Source organism: Monodelphis domestica, chromosome 2 (assembly GCF_027887165.1).
Source record: "Monodelphis domestica isolate mMonDom1 chromosome 2, mMonDom1.pri, whole genome shotgun sequence".
NCBI classification, from domain to species: domain Eukaryota; kingdom Metazoa; phylum Chordata; class Mammalia; order Didelphimorphia; family Didelphidae; genus Monodelphis; species Monodelphis domestica.
Window position 1 is genome coordinate 336,938,128 of NC_077228.1, and position 20,036 is coordinate 336,958,163.

At 32.7% G+C, this 20,036-nt stretch overlaps 1 protein-coding gene across 2 annotated transcripts in view; it reads right to left on the reverse strand.

Moving 5' to 3' along the window:
* IBTK (inhibitor of Bruton tyrosine kinase) overlaps window positions 1–20,036 on the reverse strand; it is a 107,414-nt gene that overhangs the window by 16,076 nt on the left and 71,302 nt on the right. For both annotated transcript variants that reach the window (XM_007484255.3, XM_001375435.5), the window contains exons 25-28: window positions 19,579–19,745; window positions 15,940–16,032; window positions 14,660–14,812; window positions 5,265–5,411 (exon numbers count right to left, since the gene is read on the reverse strand). In XM_007484255.3, coding sequence (XP_007484317.2) covers window positions 5,265–5,411; window positions 14,660–14,812; window positions 15,940–16,032; window positions 19,579–19,745 — 560 coding nt within the window. The remainder of the gene's footprint in view (window positions 1–5,264; window positions 5,412–14,659; window positions 14,813–15,939; window positions 16,033–19,578; window positions 19,746–20,036) is intronic.

Here is a 20,036-nt window from a genome sequence, read left to right on the forward strand (position 1 = left end):
GGGACTGATTATAAACACACATTGATGTAGAAGGAAATAGTGAAAGAAGAAAAGGCAGGACCAGGAGTAGAAATCAAAATGCTGAGAAATATACAGCAAGTAATCACAACTCTGAATATGATTGGAATGAACTCACCCATAAAACGCAAGCGAATAGCAGAGTAGATTAGAATCCAAAACCCTACCATATGCTGTTTACAAGAAACACACATGAGGAAGATACATACGCATAGGGTGAAAGTAAGAGGATGGAGCCAAATCTACTGGGCATCAACTGAAAAAAAGAAGGCAAGAGTTGCAATCATGATATCTGACAAAGCCAAAGTAAAAATAAATCTATTTTAAAGAGATAGGAAAGGTAATTACATCCTAATAAAAGGCAGTATAGACAATGAGGAAATATCTGTACTCAACATGTATACACCAAATGGCATAGCATCCAAATTTCTAAAGAGGAAACTAGGGGAGCTCAAGGATGAAATAGACAGAAAAACTATACTAGTGGGAGACCTCAACCTTCCTCTATTCGAACTAGATAAATCAAACCAAAAAATAAATAAGAAAGAGGCAAGAGAAGTGAATGAAAGCTTAGAAAAATTAGAGTTAGTAGATATGTGGAGACAAATAGGGACAAAAAGGAATACACCTTCATTTCAGCAGCACATGGTACATTCACAAAAATTGACCGTGTATTAGGGCATAGAAACATCGCAAACGAGTGCAAAAGAGAAGAAATAATAAATGCAACCTTCTCAGATCATAATGCAATGAAAATAATGAGTAAGGGTACATGGAGAGGTAAATCAAAAATTAATTGGAAATTAAACAATACGACTCTCCAAAACCGGTTAAAGAACAAATCATAGAAACAATAACTTCATTTAAGAAAATGACAATAATGAGACATCCTTTCAAAACCTATGGGATGTAGCCCAAGCTGTACTCGGGGACATTTATATCCTTGAGTTCATATATTAACAAATTAAGAAGGGCAGAGGTCAATGAATTGGGCATGCAAATTAAAAAACTAGAAAGCAAGCAAATTAAAAATCCTCAGATGAAGACTAAATTAGAGATCCTAAAAAAAAAGAGGAGAAATTAATAAAATAGAAAGTCAAAGAACTATTGATTTAATAAATAAGACTAGAAGCTGGTTCTTTGAAAAAACATATAAAATAGACAAAGTACTAGTCAGTCCAATTTAAAAAAGGAAAGAAAAAAACCACATTGACAGTATCAAAGATGAAAAGGGAGACCTCACCTCTAATGATGAGGAAATTAAGGCAATCATTAAAAACTACTATGCCCAATTATATGGCAACAAATATGGCAATCTAGGTGGAATGGATGAATATTTACAAAAATATAAATTGCCTAGACTAACAGAGGAAGAAATAAATTACCTAAACAATGCCATATCAGAAAAAGAAATTGAACAACCCATCAAAGAACTCCCTAAGAAAAAATCCCAGATGGATTCACAGGTGAATTCTATCAAACATTTAAAGAACAGCTAATCCCAATACTATACAAACTATTTGACAGAATAAGCAAAGTAGGAGCTCTACCAAATTCCTTTTATGACACAAATATGGTACTGATCCCAAAGCCAGACAGGTAAAAAACAGAGAAAGAAAACTATAGACCACTCTCCCTAATGAATATTGCGACTCTTAAAATTTCTCAGACTTGTGAAGCTTAAAAATTCTTAGACTCTACTTCAAAACATTTGATTAAGGACATTCCCCATTTAAACAATGAAGGTACTTGGTCAAGAATGTATTTGGAACTTTAACATTACTCCACACATACTTAAGACAGTGCCTTAGGGGGAGATAAAGTTGTAAACTCCTTACTGAACAATGAAAAATACTTAACCCATACTTAAAGTAAAGCTAAAACCCTTAAGCTGGGTCTATTTTAGATCTAATACAAAAAGGTGTTAAGTACCTATGAAGGTCAAATTAATCACTAAAAGTTCACGCAGGCTTAGCAAGAGGTGTGAGGTTTTAGTCTACCCAGAGAAGGTGATAACAAGGTGTGAATTAAGAATGGTCAGTCCTGTGAAAATGACTACTATGATTGGTATATATGAAAACTATGGGGAGGTGACATAGGAGAAAATTCTCTTTAAAAGAAGGCCAGAAGGCCTCTGAAAGAAAATTCAGCTTTGGAGCTGAATTGGAGGCTGGTCTCTCTCTCGGTGGCTGAACTTGAGTGCAGCTTCTTGAGCTAAACTGGAGGGTCTCTCTGAACACTAGAGTTTTCCTTGGAAGAATCTTGTGGTGAGTTGATAAAAGATTGACTAGTCTCTTTTAAGGCTCAGGCTTAGGCCTTTCATACTATATTTCTCTTATTCTCTCTCCTTTTTCTTAACTCCTTTATTTGTATTAATTAAAATCTCCACAAAACCCAGCTGACTTGGGTATTACATATTTGGGAATTTTTCCCATGATGACCACTTTATTTTTAATATAAAATCAAGACACTAAAAAATTATCTTTATGCTTTTGGCAATTCAAAGTCTTAAAGCCATATTTTCGCGTTCACAGTTTATGGCAACCACTCTTTTGACTGTAACAATATAGATGCAAAAATCTTAAATAGGATACTAGCAAAAAGACTCCAGCAAGTCATCATAAGGGTTATCCACTATGACCAGGTAGGATTCATACCAGGAATGCAAGGATGGTTCAACATTAGGAAAACTATCCGCATAATTGACCATATTAACAAGCAAACTGACAAAAATCGCGTGATTATCTCAATAGATGCAAAAAAACCTTTGATAAAATACAACACCCATTCCTATTGAAAACACTAGAAAGTATAGGAATAGAAGGGCCTTTTCTAAAAATAATAAACAGTATATATCTAAAACTATTAGCAAACATCATTTGCAGAGAGGATGAACTAGAAGCTTTCCCAATAAGATCAGGAGTGAAACAATGATGCCCATTATCACCCCTATTATTTAACATTGTACTAGAAACATGTGATGAGAGACCAAGCTCTCACTCTTTGCCGATGATATGATGGTATACTTAAAGAATACTAGAGAATCAACCAAAAAGCTAGTCGAAATAATCAATAACTTTAGCAAAGTTGCAGGATACAAAACAAACCCGCATAAGTCATCAGCATATTCTATATATCTCCAATCCATCTCAGCAGCAAGAATTAGAAAGAGAAATTCCATTTAAAATCACCCTAGACGATATAAAATACTTAGGAATCTATCTGCCGAGACAAACACAGAAAATATATGAACACAACTACAAAACACTCTCCACACAATTAAAACTAGATCTAAACAATTGGGAAAACATTGACTGCTCATGGGTGGGATGAGCTAACATAATAAAAATGACAATCCTATCCAAATTAATTTACTTATTTAGTGCCATACCCATTGAACTACCAAAAAACTTATTTATGGAATTAGGAAAAAAATAACAAAGTTCATTTGGAAGAACAAAAGATCAAGGATATCCAGGGAAATTGTGAAAAAAAAATGTAAAGAAAGGAGGACTTGCAGTCCCAGATCTCAAACTACACTATAAAGCAGTGGTTATCAAAACAATTTGGTACTGGCTAAGAGACAGAAAGGAGGATCAATGGAATAGACTTGGGATAAATGACTTCAGCAGGACAGTCTATGATAAACCCAAATATCCCCATTTTGGGGGCCAAAACCCACTTTTTGATAAAAACTGCTAGAAAATTTGGAAGACAGTATGGGAGATTAGGTTTGGATCAACATTTCACACCCTGCACAAAGATACACTCAGAATAGGTGAATGGCCTGAATATAAAGAATGAAATTATAAGCAAATTAGGCGAACACAGAATAGTATACTTGTCAGATCTTTGGGAAAGAAAAGATTTAAAACCAAGCAAGAGCTAGAAAAAAATCACACAATGTAAAATCAATAATTTTGATTACATCAAATTAAAAAGATTTTGTACAAACAAAACTAATGCATCCAAAATTAGAAGGGAAGCAACAAATTGGGAAACAATCTTCATTACAAACATGTCTGACAAAGGTCTAATTACTCAAATTTATAAAGAGTTAAATCAATTATACAAAAAAATCAAGCCAATCTCCTATTGAAAAAATGGGCAAGGGACATGAATAGGCAATTTTTAGTTAAAGAAATCAAAACTATTAATAAGCACATGAAAAAGTGCTCTAAATCTCTTATAATCAGATAAATGCAAATCAAAACAACTCTGAGGTATCACCTCACACCTAGCAGATTGGCTAACATGACAGCAAAGGAAAGTAATGGATGTTGGAGGGGATGTGGCAAAGTTGGGACATTAATGCATTGCTGGTGGAATTGTGAATTTTTCCAACCATTCCAATGGTTGGAATTGATCCAACCATTCTGGAGGGCAATTTGGAACTATGCCCAAAGGGTGCTAAAAGACTGTCTGCCCTTTGATCCAGCCAAAGAACTGCTCAGTTTGTACCCCAAAGAGATAATAAGGAAAAAGACATGTACAAGAATATTCATAGCTGCAGTCTTTGTGGTGGCAAAAAAATTGGAAAATGAGGGGATGTTCTTCAATTGGGGAATGGCTGAACATATTGTGGTATATGTTGGTGATGGAATACTATTGTGCTCAAAGGAATAACAAAGTGGAGGAATTCCATGGGGACTGGAACAACCTCCAGAAATTGATGCTGGAGAGGAACAGACCCAGGGAAACATTGTACACAGAGACTGATACACTGTGGTACAATCGAATGTAATGGACTTCTCCATTAGTGGCAATGCAATGACCCTGAACAACTCGGAGGAACCTACGAGAAAAACCACTATCCACATCCAGAGGAAACACTGTGGGAGTAAAAATACCAAAGAAAAACAACTGCTTGAATACATGGGTTGAAGGCATATTGTTGGGGATGTAGACTCTAAATGAACATCCTAGTGTAAACAACATGGAAATGGATTCTGATCAATTACACATGTAATACCCAATGAAATTGCGTTTTGGCTGCAGGAAGAGTGGGTGGAGGGGAAGGAGGGAAATAATGTGATTATTGTAACCAAGGAATAATGTTCTAAATTGACTAAATAAACTTATTCAAATGGAAAAAAAATGAAAATGTTCATTTTAAAAGAATAGGTTTATATCATTCCTGAATACAACATTTCCAAAATAAAAAGATGGGAAAATTCTCAAAATTATTTCAGAACATTAAAAAGATAGAATTCTTGAATAGAAAATGCAAACTATTATTCTATTACCTTATAGATTTAAATGCCTGAGAATCTTCAATTCCTTTAAAACAAACTTTTTTGACATGATTTCTTGGAGTGTTGTTTGTAACAGATTTTTTTTCTTCCATTAAGAGATCTCGGAATGATTTGGATGAAGTTGAATTGAGAGATGTCCTATAAGAGAAGGCAAAACAAAAAGTTAAAGAATTATTTTTTAAACTACTTTGGTTAAGACACAGGGTATTACATTTTAACAATATGTAGAATATCAAAATTCATAATGTTAATATTCACATTTCATAGTTATGTGGCTCTTTTAAAAGTGACTGGTGATCTTGTCTTCAATAATGAAGTCAAAGGAATATCATAACTTCTAAAAATTCAGTGAGTAAACAAGCATTTATTAAATATCTAATATGTTCTGGGTACTGTGCTAAGCACTGGGGACACAAAGAAATAAGGGGTATTGGGGAGGCCTAGAAAGCAAGCAAGAAAGACACACATTATATTTAGGGATAAAAAAAGAAAGCAATTCAAGAAAACTGCCAGTAATCCTGAATTCAATATGCTAATATAACTGAGTTTGGAAAGCTTATGGCTAAACACAGGAACAAATGTGCACAAAGCAAGAGCCAAAGACTACAACAGGTATGTTTTGATAAACACATAGTAAGCTCTTTTTTTTTAAACACTTATCTTCTATCTTGGAATTAATACTAAGTATCAGTTCTAAGGTAGACGAGGGGTAAAGGCGAGTCCATGCAGGATAAGTGACTTGCCCAGGGTTACCCAGTTAGAAGTGTCTAAGGCCACATTTGAAGCCAGGGTTTCCTTTCTCCAGGCCTGGATCTCTAGCCACTGAGCCACCTAGCTTCCCCTATCTTCAATAGTTTTTAAAACATCAGTGTACCATATGGAATATGTAGCAAATTAATACAATTCAGGAGTTTGGGGCCTAAAAGGCAATTCCTATATAGAACACTTTTTAAGTTATGTTTATAATGATGACTCTAAGTCCTCAAGAGTCAACTTATATTCAGTATATTCTGTGTAAGAAATCAGATATATACATTTGAGGAAGATTTTCACCAGAAGCAGTTATAATTCAGGAAACTACACTATAAAAGAAGGAATCACTCTGAGAATTCCACATAGACAGCTTTACTGTAGTTGCCAACATTACAACACACAAAGTATCAACTTCTATTTCTCTACAGGTAATTCATTTTATTAATTAAGGAAGGAAAAGTTCTTAATTCACTAAACACAGCATTTATTTTTTTTTAAACCCTTACCTTTCATCTCAGAATCAGTACTGTGTATTGGTTCCCAGACAGAAGAGAGGTAAGGGCTAGGAAATGGGGGTTAAGCGACTTGCCCAGAGACACACAGTTAGTGTCTGAGGCCATATTTGAACTTAAGACCTCCCATCTCTAGGCCTGGCTCTCAATCCACTGAGCTACCCAGCTGCCCCTTAAACACAACATTTAAACAAAACAAAACAAAAAACCCAATTATGACTGAAAGGAGTGAAAGCTATCATGTATTTATAGGGAAATCTGAAGTGATGAAAAGAACGGATTACAATGAGCTTACCCTCTCATTTCCTCAGACCCAAACTAAGGAAATTCAGGAAAGTGATCTTTATTGTTCTACACATTTGGCGCAGTGCTATTCTGTATAACTTAATATTCACTTTCTCTCGTCTCTATATTTGGAACAATTTTCTTTGCACTATCTACCTTACTGTACTCTCTTAGAATCTTTGCATAAACCTAAAGAGATACTAATATTTTAGGGACATTTCATATAGTCAAAAATGAAGACTACAAATCCAGAATATGTGTTCTGTGATACTGGTATCAGTTTTTTGACCAGAATTTTTCTTTAGAGAGTAGCAGTTACCTGAAGGACCTCAATGTTAACCACACAAATCCCCTACACATGAAATTCATACTTTGAAAAAAGCAGTAATTAAACCCATAAATTACTTGGAAAAACATGCAAGAAATTCTCTGAAGTACAAACTCCAATTAGGTAATGTTTTGTAAGTGAGGTATGGATTTTCACCTAATTCCAACATAATCATCAAACCACAACCCTACTTAAGAGAAAACGCAAAAGATGGAGAGAAGAAAATAATGAAAATGATTATGTTCTATGCATGTCTTCACTACATCATAATTTAAATCCATAGAACCAATTGGTGATAAGCTAGAAATTCACACTTTCATTTAATAAAACCTCTAAAGAATTATGGGATTTCAGGATCTCTTTGGAGAAACAAAAACTCTACAGTATGCAGTAGTAAGTAGATTGTCCTATACATAGAGAACAGAGAATGAAATCTATGAAAACTCAAGTGTTCAAATAATGAAGAACAATTAGATTTATCAACTAATGCAAAAATGTGTTTGATCCTTTAAGATTTCTTAAATTGTCATTCTTAAGAAGCCTGAAATAGTGAACAACAGCTTTCAAGTTATGAATTTACACTTATCCAGAGCTTTGTGATTTATAAAGCATTTTACATATGTCAACTCATTTTATTCTCCAAAACAACCCCAGTATAGGTAGTATTATTGAGAGATGAGACAGTAAATAATTTGAAGAACCAGTGTGGATGTGGGGAAAAAAAGTTTTAGTGATTGTTTTAGACTGATGAAGGCAAAGCAAGTCTTAGTGAAGTCTTAGTGAAGGCAAAACAAAATTAACTTAAAAAGAGAATAATGTACCTTTAATAAGTAAAATGTAGGCCGACATAAAAGACTTGTCTGTTCTATTTTTAAGGTCTTTTTTTTTCTAATGTCCTAAAACAATTTTACAAAATTGTCTCACCTGAGCCATCCAAACACTCATGATTTTTTCTAATAATGAGTTAAAGGGCACAAGTGCAGATATATGATTAGTCACTAGATGTCCTTTACCTCAAAATGAAGAAGGTAAGGTAGTCAAAAAGCCAAGTCCAATAATTTGACCATAGACAGAAGCTATGTGTGCCAGCTCCTGACCCAATCTAGGTCTGATCTCCAAAATTATAGATACTAATGGATTATATATGACCAAACTGTTAAAATATCAATAGCCCTTACTCTTACTACTCTGTATTTGTTACTACTCTTTTTCTTTGCTATTAATAGAAGGGAACAATTGCTGCCAGAGTGTGAATCAGGTAATTTATTTTTAGGCCCTCACCCTCTGTGAAGGTAAGATATTTAATTTTTACACTTACCAATACCAGTTCTAAGGCAGAAGAACTGTAAGGTCTTGGCAATGAAGGATAAGTGACTTTCCTAGGATCATACAGCTAGGAAGTATCTGAAATCAGATTTGAACCCAGGACCTCCCATCTCAATCCACTGAGCCATCTAGTTGCCCCCAATTTATTTTTGAACATGTAATTTTTCCTCTGTATTTCTTTTTTCTATTGTGAAATCTAAAAAGCAATGTGAAATTCGTTCATGATTTAAAAGTCTCTGTTAAAAAAAATTTAAGTAAAAACACAGAAAATATAAAAAACTATCCTTATGAATACTGTGGGGGAGATACAAATTTTATCTGCTTCAAAGAACATAACTTGACTTTTACACTATCCTAAGATCTTCATAGAGAGACAAACAAACAAAAACATTGAAGTTTCTTTTGATAGAAAGAGAGAAGTATGGTGTAAAGTATACTGTCTTTAGTTAACCAAGAATAAGGCCATTGGTTTCTCCACCCTTTTGGCAGATATCACTGCCAGTAAAGCTGCTGAATTTCCAAGACAAGTATCTCATTTCCATGGAGTACAAAAACTTCATAGCTGTGTGCATAAAAGTATTCTATTGCCATTTTTCCCTAACAGTATGTTGGGGGTTTATGGTCAATGATGATAAGCTCTTATTTTTTACCCAGGACTACTATGAGTAATCTCAATTTAATAAATGAGCACAGTATATGTTTTCTAACACTCACAAAATGCCTCAAATCTCACTAATGATCTGCAAATGTTATGTATAAATTACTCTAAGTCTCTTACCATTCTAGGCACTCCTGCATTCAGCTGTCAAAGTAATCTTCCTAAAGGAAAGGTCTGACCATGTCATTCTCTTAATTCAAAACATTCCAGGGGTTCTCTATTCCCTGCAGGGCCAAATATAAGATACTGTTTAACTTTTAAAAGCCCTTCAATAATCTGGTCCTCTCTAATTTTTCAGGTTTCTTATATGTTACTCCTTAATAAGTACTGAAATCCAGTATAATTGACCTTGTTGTTCCTCACACAAGACACTCTATCTCCTAACTCTGGGCATTTAACTGGCTGTCCTTTATGCCTAGAATTCTCTCATTTGTCTCCTAGTTTCCCTGACATTTCACCCCTCAGCTAAAATTCATATCATTTTAAAAAAGCTTTTCCTAATCTCCCTTTGTTTTAGGGTCTTTCTCCTGAAATTATCTCCAAATAATCAGGTAGGTGCACACGTGTTTGAGTGTATTATTTGCATATTTGTTTCTATGTTATCTTCTCCATTAGATTGTGAGGTTTTTGAAATAAGGGATTGTTTTTGCCTTTTTTTTGTACTCCCAGTATTTAGCACAATGTCTGGCACATAGTAGGTGCTTAGTAATACTTGTCGATTTAAGAAATAAAAGTTAAATTTGTTCAATTTTCCTTTCATCAATCATGAAAGAATTCTCACTAGTACTTTACTTTTCTAAAGTAAAGTACTCTTGGGCTACCACTATTTTCCATCTTAGCAGCCAAACAAACTTTATGGAGGAACATTTATAGGCATCTGTAACCATACAAAAATTAAACAGAGCTCTATTCCTCAGCAAAAGTGGCACTGGAATGTTCACTTAGAGAAAAAGGCTAGATATATAAAAAAAGACAAATACACAATTTTAGATAATATGGAAGAACATCTTAAAAGAACAGTTTATTCTTTAAAGTCATCAAATCTTAAATATCAACTCATAAGAAGAAGAGGTGTCAAGTTTACCATTAGTGGCTTTCATACTGTGCCCCATATGTCCTATTTAAATTGAAATATAAATATAACACAATATAGATAATGTTGATTTGTGGTTTTCCAAGTAGCCTGGAGAGATCTATTTATATTTTAGTTTAATGCTACTAGACTAAAAGGATCAAGCTTCAAGGGTATCTGGTCTTCAAAAGATTATGTATCTATCCACACAGGTAACTATCAAGTGAGCTTATATACTATTTTTATCCTGTTTTTTTTTTTTAATGACAAGCATGGTCATATATGTAAAAATTATTAGCAATATATAATCCATTATAGGGAAGCTAGGTAGCAGAGTGGATAGAGGGCCAAGCCTGGAGTCAGGAGGACAAGTTTCAAATCTGGGCTTAAACATTTTCTAGATTTGTGATCCTAGGCAAGTCACTTAATCCTGATTACATAGCACTTAGCACTCTTCTTAGAATTGATACTAATATAGAAGGGTTTTTTTTTTATAAAAAGTCCATACACATATGTATTTAGTATGTAGCATATAGTATAATGTACGTATCTAGACAAACACACGTATATAAAAATCATTACCCTATTAACAATGGGTTGCCTAATGCTTGTCTGTATTTAAAAGTGACTTCAAGCCTTTTCTTTTTCAATTACTTACTAATTAAAGACAAGAGAATGGTCTGGTCACAGAGAACATCTAATCCAACATCCTTACTTTGTCATGTGCTTGAAAGAGGTCCCAAGGTTCAACTGATTAGAACACTATGATGATGAAGGTATATACTAGTTAACGTTACCAAAAATGCACCTACACCTCTAACCAGTGGCCTTCCAAATTCATGCTACTAGTTACAAGAGCAAACAGCTCTAAATCTATTCTTCTGGATTGGAAAATCCATTACAACTACCATAAAATAATGACCCATCTCAGTACATATTACAATGCACATTATTTTTTAGGCTAAAAGATCAAAATATTAAGACATTTGTCCTTTAAATAGATATAGGATAACTCAGAACTCTTCAGTGTGGAACTTTAAGCTTTTCTTCCATGGTATGGTGCCCAGAACACACTGATACTTAATATATGCTCATTCATTTATTAACTTAAAGCCAGGTGGTGAAGCAACGACCATCAATAATATTTGGTAGTTATTAAAAAAAAAAGATATCAATGGAACAGAACAGACAAGGAAGAATTTGAAAGAATTAAACTCAATAACCGAGTATTTGATAAACTCAAAAACATAAACTGAATAGGAAAGAATTCTCAAATTTATATACTACTGGAAAAACTGGAAAGCAATCTGGCAAAAATTATGCTTAAGACAATTAATTCAAAATGGATCTGATGTGGGTACAAAAGATCATAGAAAACTTAGGTGAGACACTGATCATGCATCTTTTTTAATTATGAGTAGGAGATGAATTCTTAACTAAATAATGGATAGAGATAAATACAAAAGATGAAAACTGAAAAGCTTTTGCACAAAATAAACATATCAAACATAAAGAAAACAGTCAACTGGGATACCCCCCCCAAATACATAAAAAACTAACCAAAATACATAAGAACAAAAAACATCCCTAATAGGTTAAATGGTCAAAAGATATGAACAGGTCTATGTGAAAGAATGTTCCAAATTACTAAGAAGAGAAATGCAAATTAAAAAAAACTGCATTAGGTTTCACTGCACAACTAGCAAACTGGCAAAAATGATCAAAGATGAGAGCAGTCAGTGTTGGAGGTTTTGTGGGAAGAAAGTATATACCGATACACCATTCTGGAGAGCAATCTGGAATTTTGCAAATAAAGTGACTAAAATATCCATATCCTTTGACCCATAGATTACATTATAAAGCATATATCCAAGGAGTTCAATGACAAAAAAAAAAGCTCCAGATACATAAAAGCTTTTTAGCAGCACTTTTTTGTAGTTATCAAACTATTGAGAATAAAGAATAGATGTCTCATTAATTAGAAAATGGCAAATTCAGTTGTAGTAAGTGAAAGTAACAGAACATTGCTATAAGAAATGATGAATCTGGGGCAGCGAGTTGGTTCATATGGATTGAAAAATAAGATCTAGAGATAGAAGGTCCTGGATTCAAATCTGACCTCAGACACTTCTTAGCTGTGTGACCTTGCTTAAGTCACTTCACCCTGATTCCCTAGCCCTTACTGCTCTTCTGCCTTAGAAATGATGCTTAGTATTGATTCTAAGACAGAAGGTAAAGGTTTAAAAAAGAAAAAAAAAGAAATGATGAGCATGATGAATTTAGAGAAGCAAGGAAAAACTGACATGGAATGATGTAAAGCAAAATTATCAAGCATATTTGGGATAAGTTGTCCCAAAGATATAAGAAGACATATCACCCCAGTCTTCTGCAAAAATAAAGAGTTCAAATTTACAGATATAAAACACTGACTATACAATCAGATTTTTTTTTTGATGTATTGATTGGTGTTCCTGAATTTTCCTGTCTCTTCATCCACCTCGCTATCTAACAGAGAGATTTTATCTATTTTGGTGGCACAGTGGATAGAGCACTAGTACCGAAGTCAGGAAGAACAGATTCAAATCCCAGCTTCCGACACTTGTGTAATTCTGGGCAAATCACTTACCTGCTGTCTGCCTCAGTTTCCTTATCTGTAATTCGATAGCTATCTCCTATGGTTGTTGTGAGGATAATTTTTGTAAAGAACTTTTCAGATCTTAAAGCTTTATATGAATTATATAAATATTATATTGTGAACATATGTCAATGTATAAATGTATGTATATGTATAAACACACATATGGGCTATGTAAAAAAAAAATCTATAAAAAAGTGAAAAGCCCAAATATAAAAACAATATAGTTTTTTTTCTGAATCTGATCAAAATGCTAATATTGTTATTAAACTCTACTGTTTGATGTTTATACAACTTGGCCTCAAACCACTTTTCCAGTTTATTATAAATTACTCTTCTTCACAAACCCTTTAGTTCAGTCTAACTAGCCTTCTTCATCTATGACATATCATCTCCCCTCTCTGAAATTATAAAAGCTGTCCTCCAACCCTGGAATGCTTCTTCATCTAAAACTCTTGGATCTTTCATTTCCTTCAAAGTCCAGCTCAACACCGCCTCTTTGAGGCCCTTCTTGATCCCAACCAGTCAGTAGCTACTGTTCTCTTCACCCACATTACTTTATATCTATTTTTATCTCCTTCTTTAAAATATTAGCTCTTTGAGGGCAGGGACTGCTTCATTTTTGTCTTACTTTCCCTAGAGTCTAAGACAATCACTAATACACAGTAGATGCTTAGTAAGTGCTTACTAAATGGAGTTCAACTCCCATCACCATGTACTTCATGTGGTAATAAACTTTACTTCATCATAGCATGACATTCTTAATATCTGACCTCTACAAAGTCTGTCTGTAAAAGAATGGATAAGATTCTAAATAATTAAAATAGGTAAGAATTAAAAAACATATTTTCACTTCTACTCCTTTCCTCTACCAAATTCCTGGATCTTTTCTGAGTTATACTGTTCTGGAAATGAGATGAGGAGATAAAAAAGGAGTTGTCATATAACTGCATTTTGGTAGCATAAGAAATTATGAAAAACACAGTAGAATACTTTTATTATAATTATTCTTACATGAGTATAAAAATAAGAAATAACTTGAAGAATAGATTGTGCTTCAGGTAACTTATTATAAGTAGATTAACACTGCACTTTGCACTGAACCATTTATTGTGAGATGAAAACAAACATCATTATGTTAAATGCTTCTTTTTAAGATAATTCACTTCAATATTTTACTCATCCCACAACTACAGCATTTGTGACCAAACTGTAGACTAGGAAAAATTTGATATTTTAAACTAATATGAAGTATAATAAGCTTTATATAAATACACATAAACTGATGTCAAGTATAATAAACTAATCTTACTTTTCTGGTGCTATTTTCTTTAATACAAAATTCTGATATTGAAAATTATTTTAAAAGACCTGGAAGTTGGAGTCTCAAAGACACTATTAACATAAAATAAACCAATACTATTTGACTGATTTTTTTTCCCACAGAAACACTAATTATAGATCAACTATTTTATATAGACTTAATAGCAGATTTAGAGTTAAGATTATTTTCAAAAGAATATCTTTCACTACTAAATCATATTAATAATGGAAATTAAAGAGAATACAAAATATAGACTATTGTAGTTTTGTAGTTTTCAAATCTCTACTGACAAAAAAATCTAAGTTTACTAATCTCCCTATTTGTCTGGTTTTTGAAAACTAAAACCATAGAGGATGAACTGCAATCTCAGTGGCATGCAAATGAGTGAAAGAACAAAAGAAGGATATCTTAATAAATGCTAACTAAATGGAATTTGAAAACTACTTTGCAAAGAATTATATAGATGTATTCATTTTAATGAAAAAGAACATACCAGGCATTCCCTGGTTTTGTGGTTTTTGTAGATATAGGAGTGGTCACAACTGTAGTTTCCCCACTATTCAATCCTGGGTTGTTCTCCTTGGCAGCCATGGCAATTAGTTTTCTTTTCTTTTGAGAAAGCTTAATCCCATGAGAAGTGGTTTTGCTGCAAATTAAATCAAACACCAGAAAAATGTTTAAGGAGGCTGAACATGGTCACCAGAATTATAATCTACTTTAGAAAGATTTTACTGATTGTAAGATTAAAATGCCCAAGTTAACAACAGTGAAGATAAAAATATTCTATAGGATTAAAAAGTAACTATAGAGGACTTCTATTACTAATACTTCTATACTTTTAGATATGAATGTGATTCATTATTAACAGTCACTAAATCCTTAGTATCTCATTAAAGCAAATCAAAATGCTGATTCTGAAGGAAAGGAATATGTTACTATTTATCAGAAGCTAAACTAAAACCATGAACTCAACTCACTCAAGACAGCATATAAAAATTTCCATCAGGAAATCATTTTATGTATACTGAATAACTTGGGATAAACTGCAGTAGAATAAAGGTCAGAAAAAGGATGAGATCATTTAGTACATCTTCCTAGTTTCAAGTAGAACTGTACATTGGTACTAGAGATCTCATTTTCTGCACGATAAAGCAGATTAAGGAAAATAAGCTGAATTGTTAGTGAATCAAATCACTAAATAAAGAAGGCTAAAGATCACATAGTAACTAAATGTAGTCAATTACATTAATATCATGACCCCATTAAAAAAAAAAAAACTTGGATTTTCTTCTCTTAAAGAGGCAGCAATGCATAATGGGGGGAATTCTGGGCTTACAGTCAGAAATATCTGGTTTCAAATCCTACCTGACCCTTGCTAATTGTATTGTTGCCAGGTAAATCACTTAACCTCCATGTATTTCAGGAAAACTTCTAAGACTTACCCTTTAAGTCACAGATCGACTGCAATCTAACCTAATTAATAAGTTCCTACATTTTACGGGAATGAAAAAACATATCATACATTGATTCATAGACCTCAAAAGTTAGAAGGGGCATTAAAGGTCATCTAGTCTTTTGTACATTTGCCCAATAGTGGTTAATCAAAGATGTTTAAAAAAGCCATAGTACCATGTTTTCCTGAAAATTTCAAAATACTATTTGAAAATAAATAAAATTACAAGTACTTATGTATCATTACATGAACCTAAAATATTTTCTTTCCCTCACATTCTCTTTCTATTATTATTATTTTTTTACAGTTTCCTAACTGACCTTGAATTTGTCTTTGGTGTAGTTCCACACTTTTGCATGTTTTCTTCAATTTCCATGATGGTTCGAAGATCCATGGCAGGAGGGCTAACAGGGCTGAATGACATAAAATGGTTACCTTTTCAAGACATTCATTTTCACTTATATTCCAGTTTCTAACCTTCACAAAAAATGTCTAAATCATATATAAGATTGGTAATCAGATGTATAATTTATGTCTACTTCCTCAATTATGGGAAACCTCAAATAGAATGCTTCAGAGAAAACTTTTCTTTATATATGTATATATAAATAACATAACAAAAATACTTTCAAAGTCATTACTATGCTAAATGACATAATTAAAATGTAACTCTTATTTTTTAAAGAGTAGTTAAGGAAAGGAAAGATTCCTACATTTTCTTGGTCAAATGGAAGATCACACAGGAATTCACATTAAATTTTTATTGGTTATGATAAAAGGGCCTTAAAGAGCATTTATTTTCCATTTTAACTTTTAATAAGCAGAATTATTTCTACTAATGGGAAACTCTTAGCAATATTATTCTCTCAATGGTAGTCCAAAGAGGGGATTGTTGGTTATATAATCGAAAACTATCTGAATTACAGATTCAGAAATTGGGACCTAATAAAATCCCCTATGTATCTTTTGGCAAGCAATATAACTCAACCACTATATTTTTATTTGGCTTGATTTTCTTTCTGGTTTAAAAAAATTCTGTTAGTTTTAGCTCAGATTCTTATAAAGACTTAAAAACTACATATCAGTACATATGTCTCAGAAGAGCAGCATGATATGGCAGAAAGTGTACTAGACTTGGAATAAAAAGAACTGAATTCAAATCACTAGCTTTAGCATACTAGAAAACTCATTAACTTTTTGGGTCTGTTTCCTTATCTGCAAAACGGAGATAATAATATTTTTATTACTGAGCTTACAAAGCTAAAGGGAAAAGTATTTTATAAACTTTTTTGAATGTTTTGTAAATTATAGGCACAATTATTATCCCATTTTGCAAAAAACGTCTACATTTAATTCCAAGAAATATTTACTTCAGAGATTAGAAATTTTGTTATCTATGAAGATTTTCTTAAATTATGGCATTTGGAATTAGAACCTGTTTATAAAATTGTCTATATATTGTGTATGCCTCTATTAATTTCTCAGAACTACAATGAACTTTAGCATTAACCAACAGCCTTTCTTAGTGCCCATACCAAAACTCCTTAATTCTATCATTTTGTTTTTGATCTAACAAGCAAATATTGCTGAAATTAAAATTCTTTTATGAGGACAACACAGAAAAAAAAGTGCCACCAGCTTCTCAAAAGCTTCATAAATCTAGTGAATGAGTGCATGAAAGGCTTTTAAAATATCACAAAATCTGATGGAAAGCCATTACTAATCTTTAGTCCTCAAATCTCTTTATTTCAAAATGAAAAAGAAATCACCAAAACCCAAATCTAAATGGTGATGCTAAAGTTCAACCTGTTTTAACAATTAAATCATCTTAATAAAATGCTTGATTAATTTTAATATTCAAAACATTACTGAAAAAAGATAAAGGATTTCTACAATAGTTTGCATTATTAAAGATTTGCTTTTTTAATATTATGTTATCTATTAAGGGCAACTGGGTGGCACAGTGGATAGAGTACCAAAAGCAGTCAGGAAGACCCGAGTTCAGATATGGTCTCAGACACTCCATTGCTTTGTGACCCTGAGCAAGTGACTTATTCCTGTTTCTCTCAGTTTTCCCTCATCAATAAAATGAGCTAGAGAAGGAAATGGCAAATCATTCCAGAATCTTTGCCAAGAAAATCTCAAATGGAGTCATGAAAAATCATTTGCAACTAAAAAGACTTGAACAATATTAGCTAAACAGTATGTTTCAAGAACATAATTTATATTAATGAACTATATAATATCATAATCTGAGGGCCTATGAATTTGTTTAATATTTTAATACCTATGTTCTAATATAATTGATTTCCTCTGCAATCCTATGTATTTTGTGCATTTAAAAACATAATTCTGAGAAGAACATAGGCTTTACACTGCAGAAGGCTTCCATGCCATGAAAGAAAGTTAAAAACAATTGATTTGGAAAGCCATGAATAAAAATGTAAAGGCAACTATTTTTGTTTTATGTAAATGTAACAAAACATTAATGTACTATAAGAAATGACAAGCATGATGAATAGTGAATCATAGAAAGATCTAAATGAACTAAAGCAAAGGGAACTAAACAGAGCCTGGGGGGTGGGGAGGAAAGGGGGTAGGAGGATGACTATAAAAGCATGAAGGAAAAGAACCACCACATCAAATAAATCAAAACATGATGTTTTAAAATTATAAAGAATGAACTTGGCCCCAAAGAACAGATATAAGAAGATACTCCTTCTCTTTCTTAGTAAAAGTCAGGATTCATAGGCATAGAACAATGAATATAATCCAAGATGTTTCCATATGTTGATTGGTTTTGTTGATTTTTTTCCTTTTCTCTTTCATTTTTCTTAAAAAAATTTTGTTATGAAAGTTTTCTCTGGGACAAGTTATGATGAGGAATTTAAGGTGAAAAATGAAGTGATATAAAAATAAAAGATCAAAAAAATTATACATGTTTGTATGTGCATTTTGGGGATCTATTTATCTATAAATGATTGTAAGGTGTTAAAATATGAACAAAGGTATGCCTGAACAACAATCAATTCAAAACTTTTCACAGAAAACCTAATCACACATCTAGTGCATTAAAGCACATTAGTTCTCCATGCCCTCTCTAATCATTCCTTCTTTAGGAGGAGCTAATAAATGGCAGATTGTCTGGGAAATAGAACAGCATGGAAAAGGGAAGAATAAAAGAACAACAATTAAGAAGAATTATAAATATTGCCAAGAGATAAATAGCAGCAGTAGCTAGATGTGAATTCAAAGATGAAGAGTACCTATAGGAAGTTATCTTTTGACCTGGGGTAGACTAGGAAGATGCAAGTTAATCAGTACATAAAGGAAACAAAAAATAATTGTAAAGTAAAACATTCAGGCCTAAAAACTGAATGACAAACAAGAAGTAATAGGGTGCCCATGAGAATCACAGAAATCAGAGAGTAGAAAGAAAATGGCTTAAAAACATGTATCTGTCTAAAACTATAAGTTTCTGTGTAGGGGCCAATTTACTTGATAGAGGCAATTCTTCATTAGGAAATTCCTACATAGGTGAAATCACAGATTCAATATAGTATGTATTTATAATGTGTACTTTATATGTAGGAATGTCTACAAACATATGTATACACACATCTATATACACACACCTGTATGTGCATTTATACAAGTATATATAAAATGTGCTTGGATGCTAAATTGCAATCACTGGCTGGCTTTATGTTCTTTCAATAAATACCTATAGGTGCTTGCTGCCTTTACTCTGTGCCTGGTCCACCATGATACATCGAGGGGAAGCCATAATGTTAAAAAAAAAAAGCTTCAGAAATAACAATGCAAACCTATTAAAAGAATTTACTGTACATCAGCAAATAATCAAGAGTCTTACAGAGAATCTTAGAAACTGACTACTCTGGAAAATTTCCGATTAAGTTGTACCTGCCAAAGATTAACATACATCAAAGGTTTCCCACCTGAAAGAACTGGCAACCCAATTGGGAGAGCTCATACAATTGTTTCGATGACTAGGAATGGACTGTGGAACAGACATTTTAAGTGCTGAAGATTCTTCATACGGTTTTACATATTCACTCGAATGCACAGGGTATGTCTCATTAACATATGTTTTAATTTTCATCACCTAAAATTTTTAAAAAGTGAAACAGAATAAAGTCTCTAAAATAATGTTTATATCTTTAGATATATGTTTTTTATATCATTATAATTTCCAGAAAAGCTAGCTTATTTTAACTCAAGACATCCAATTACATCTCAAACCTAGTTTAGCACATTTCTCTACAGTATTCAACATTATTAGGTAAAGAAGTATGCTTGCATGTAAAACTTTCAATGGAAATATTAAATAAAACTGATTACATAAAGAGTTTTTAAGAAATTCTGGAAGTATAAAATATGGATTATTTTAGCATTA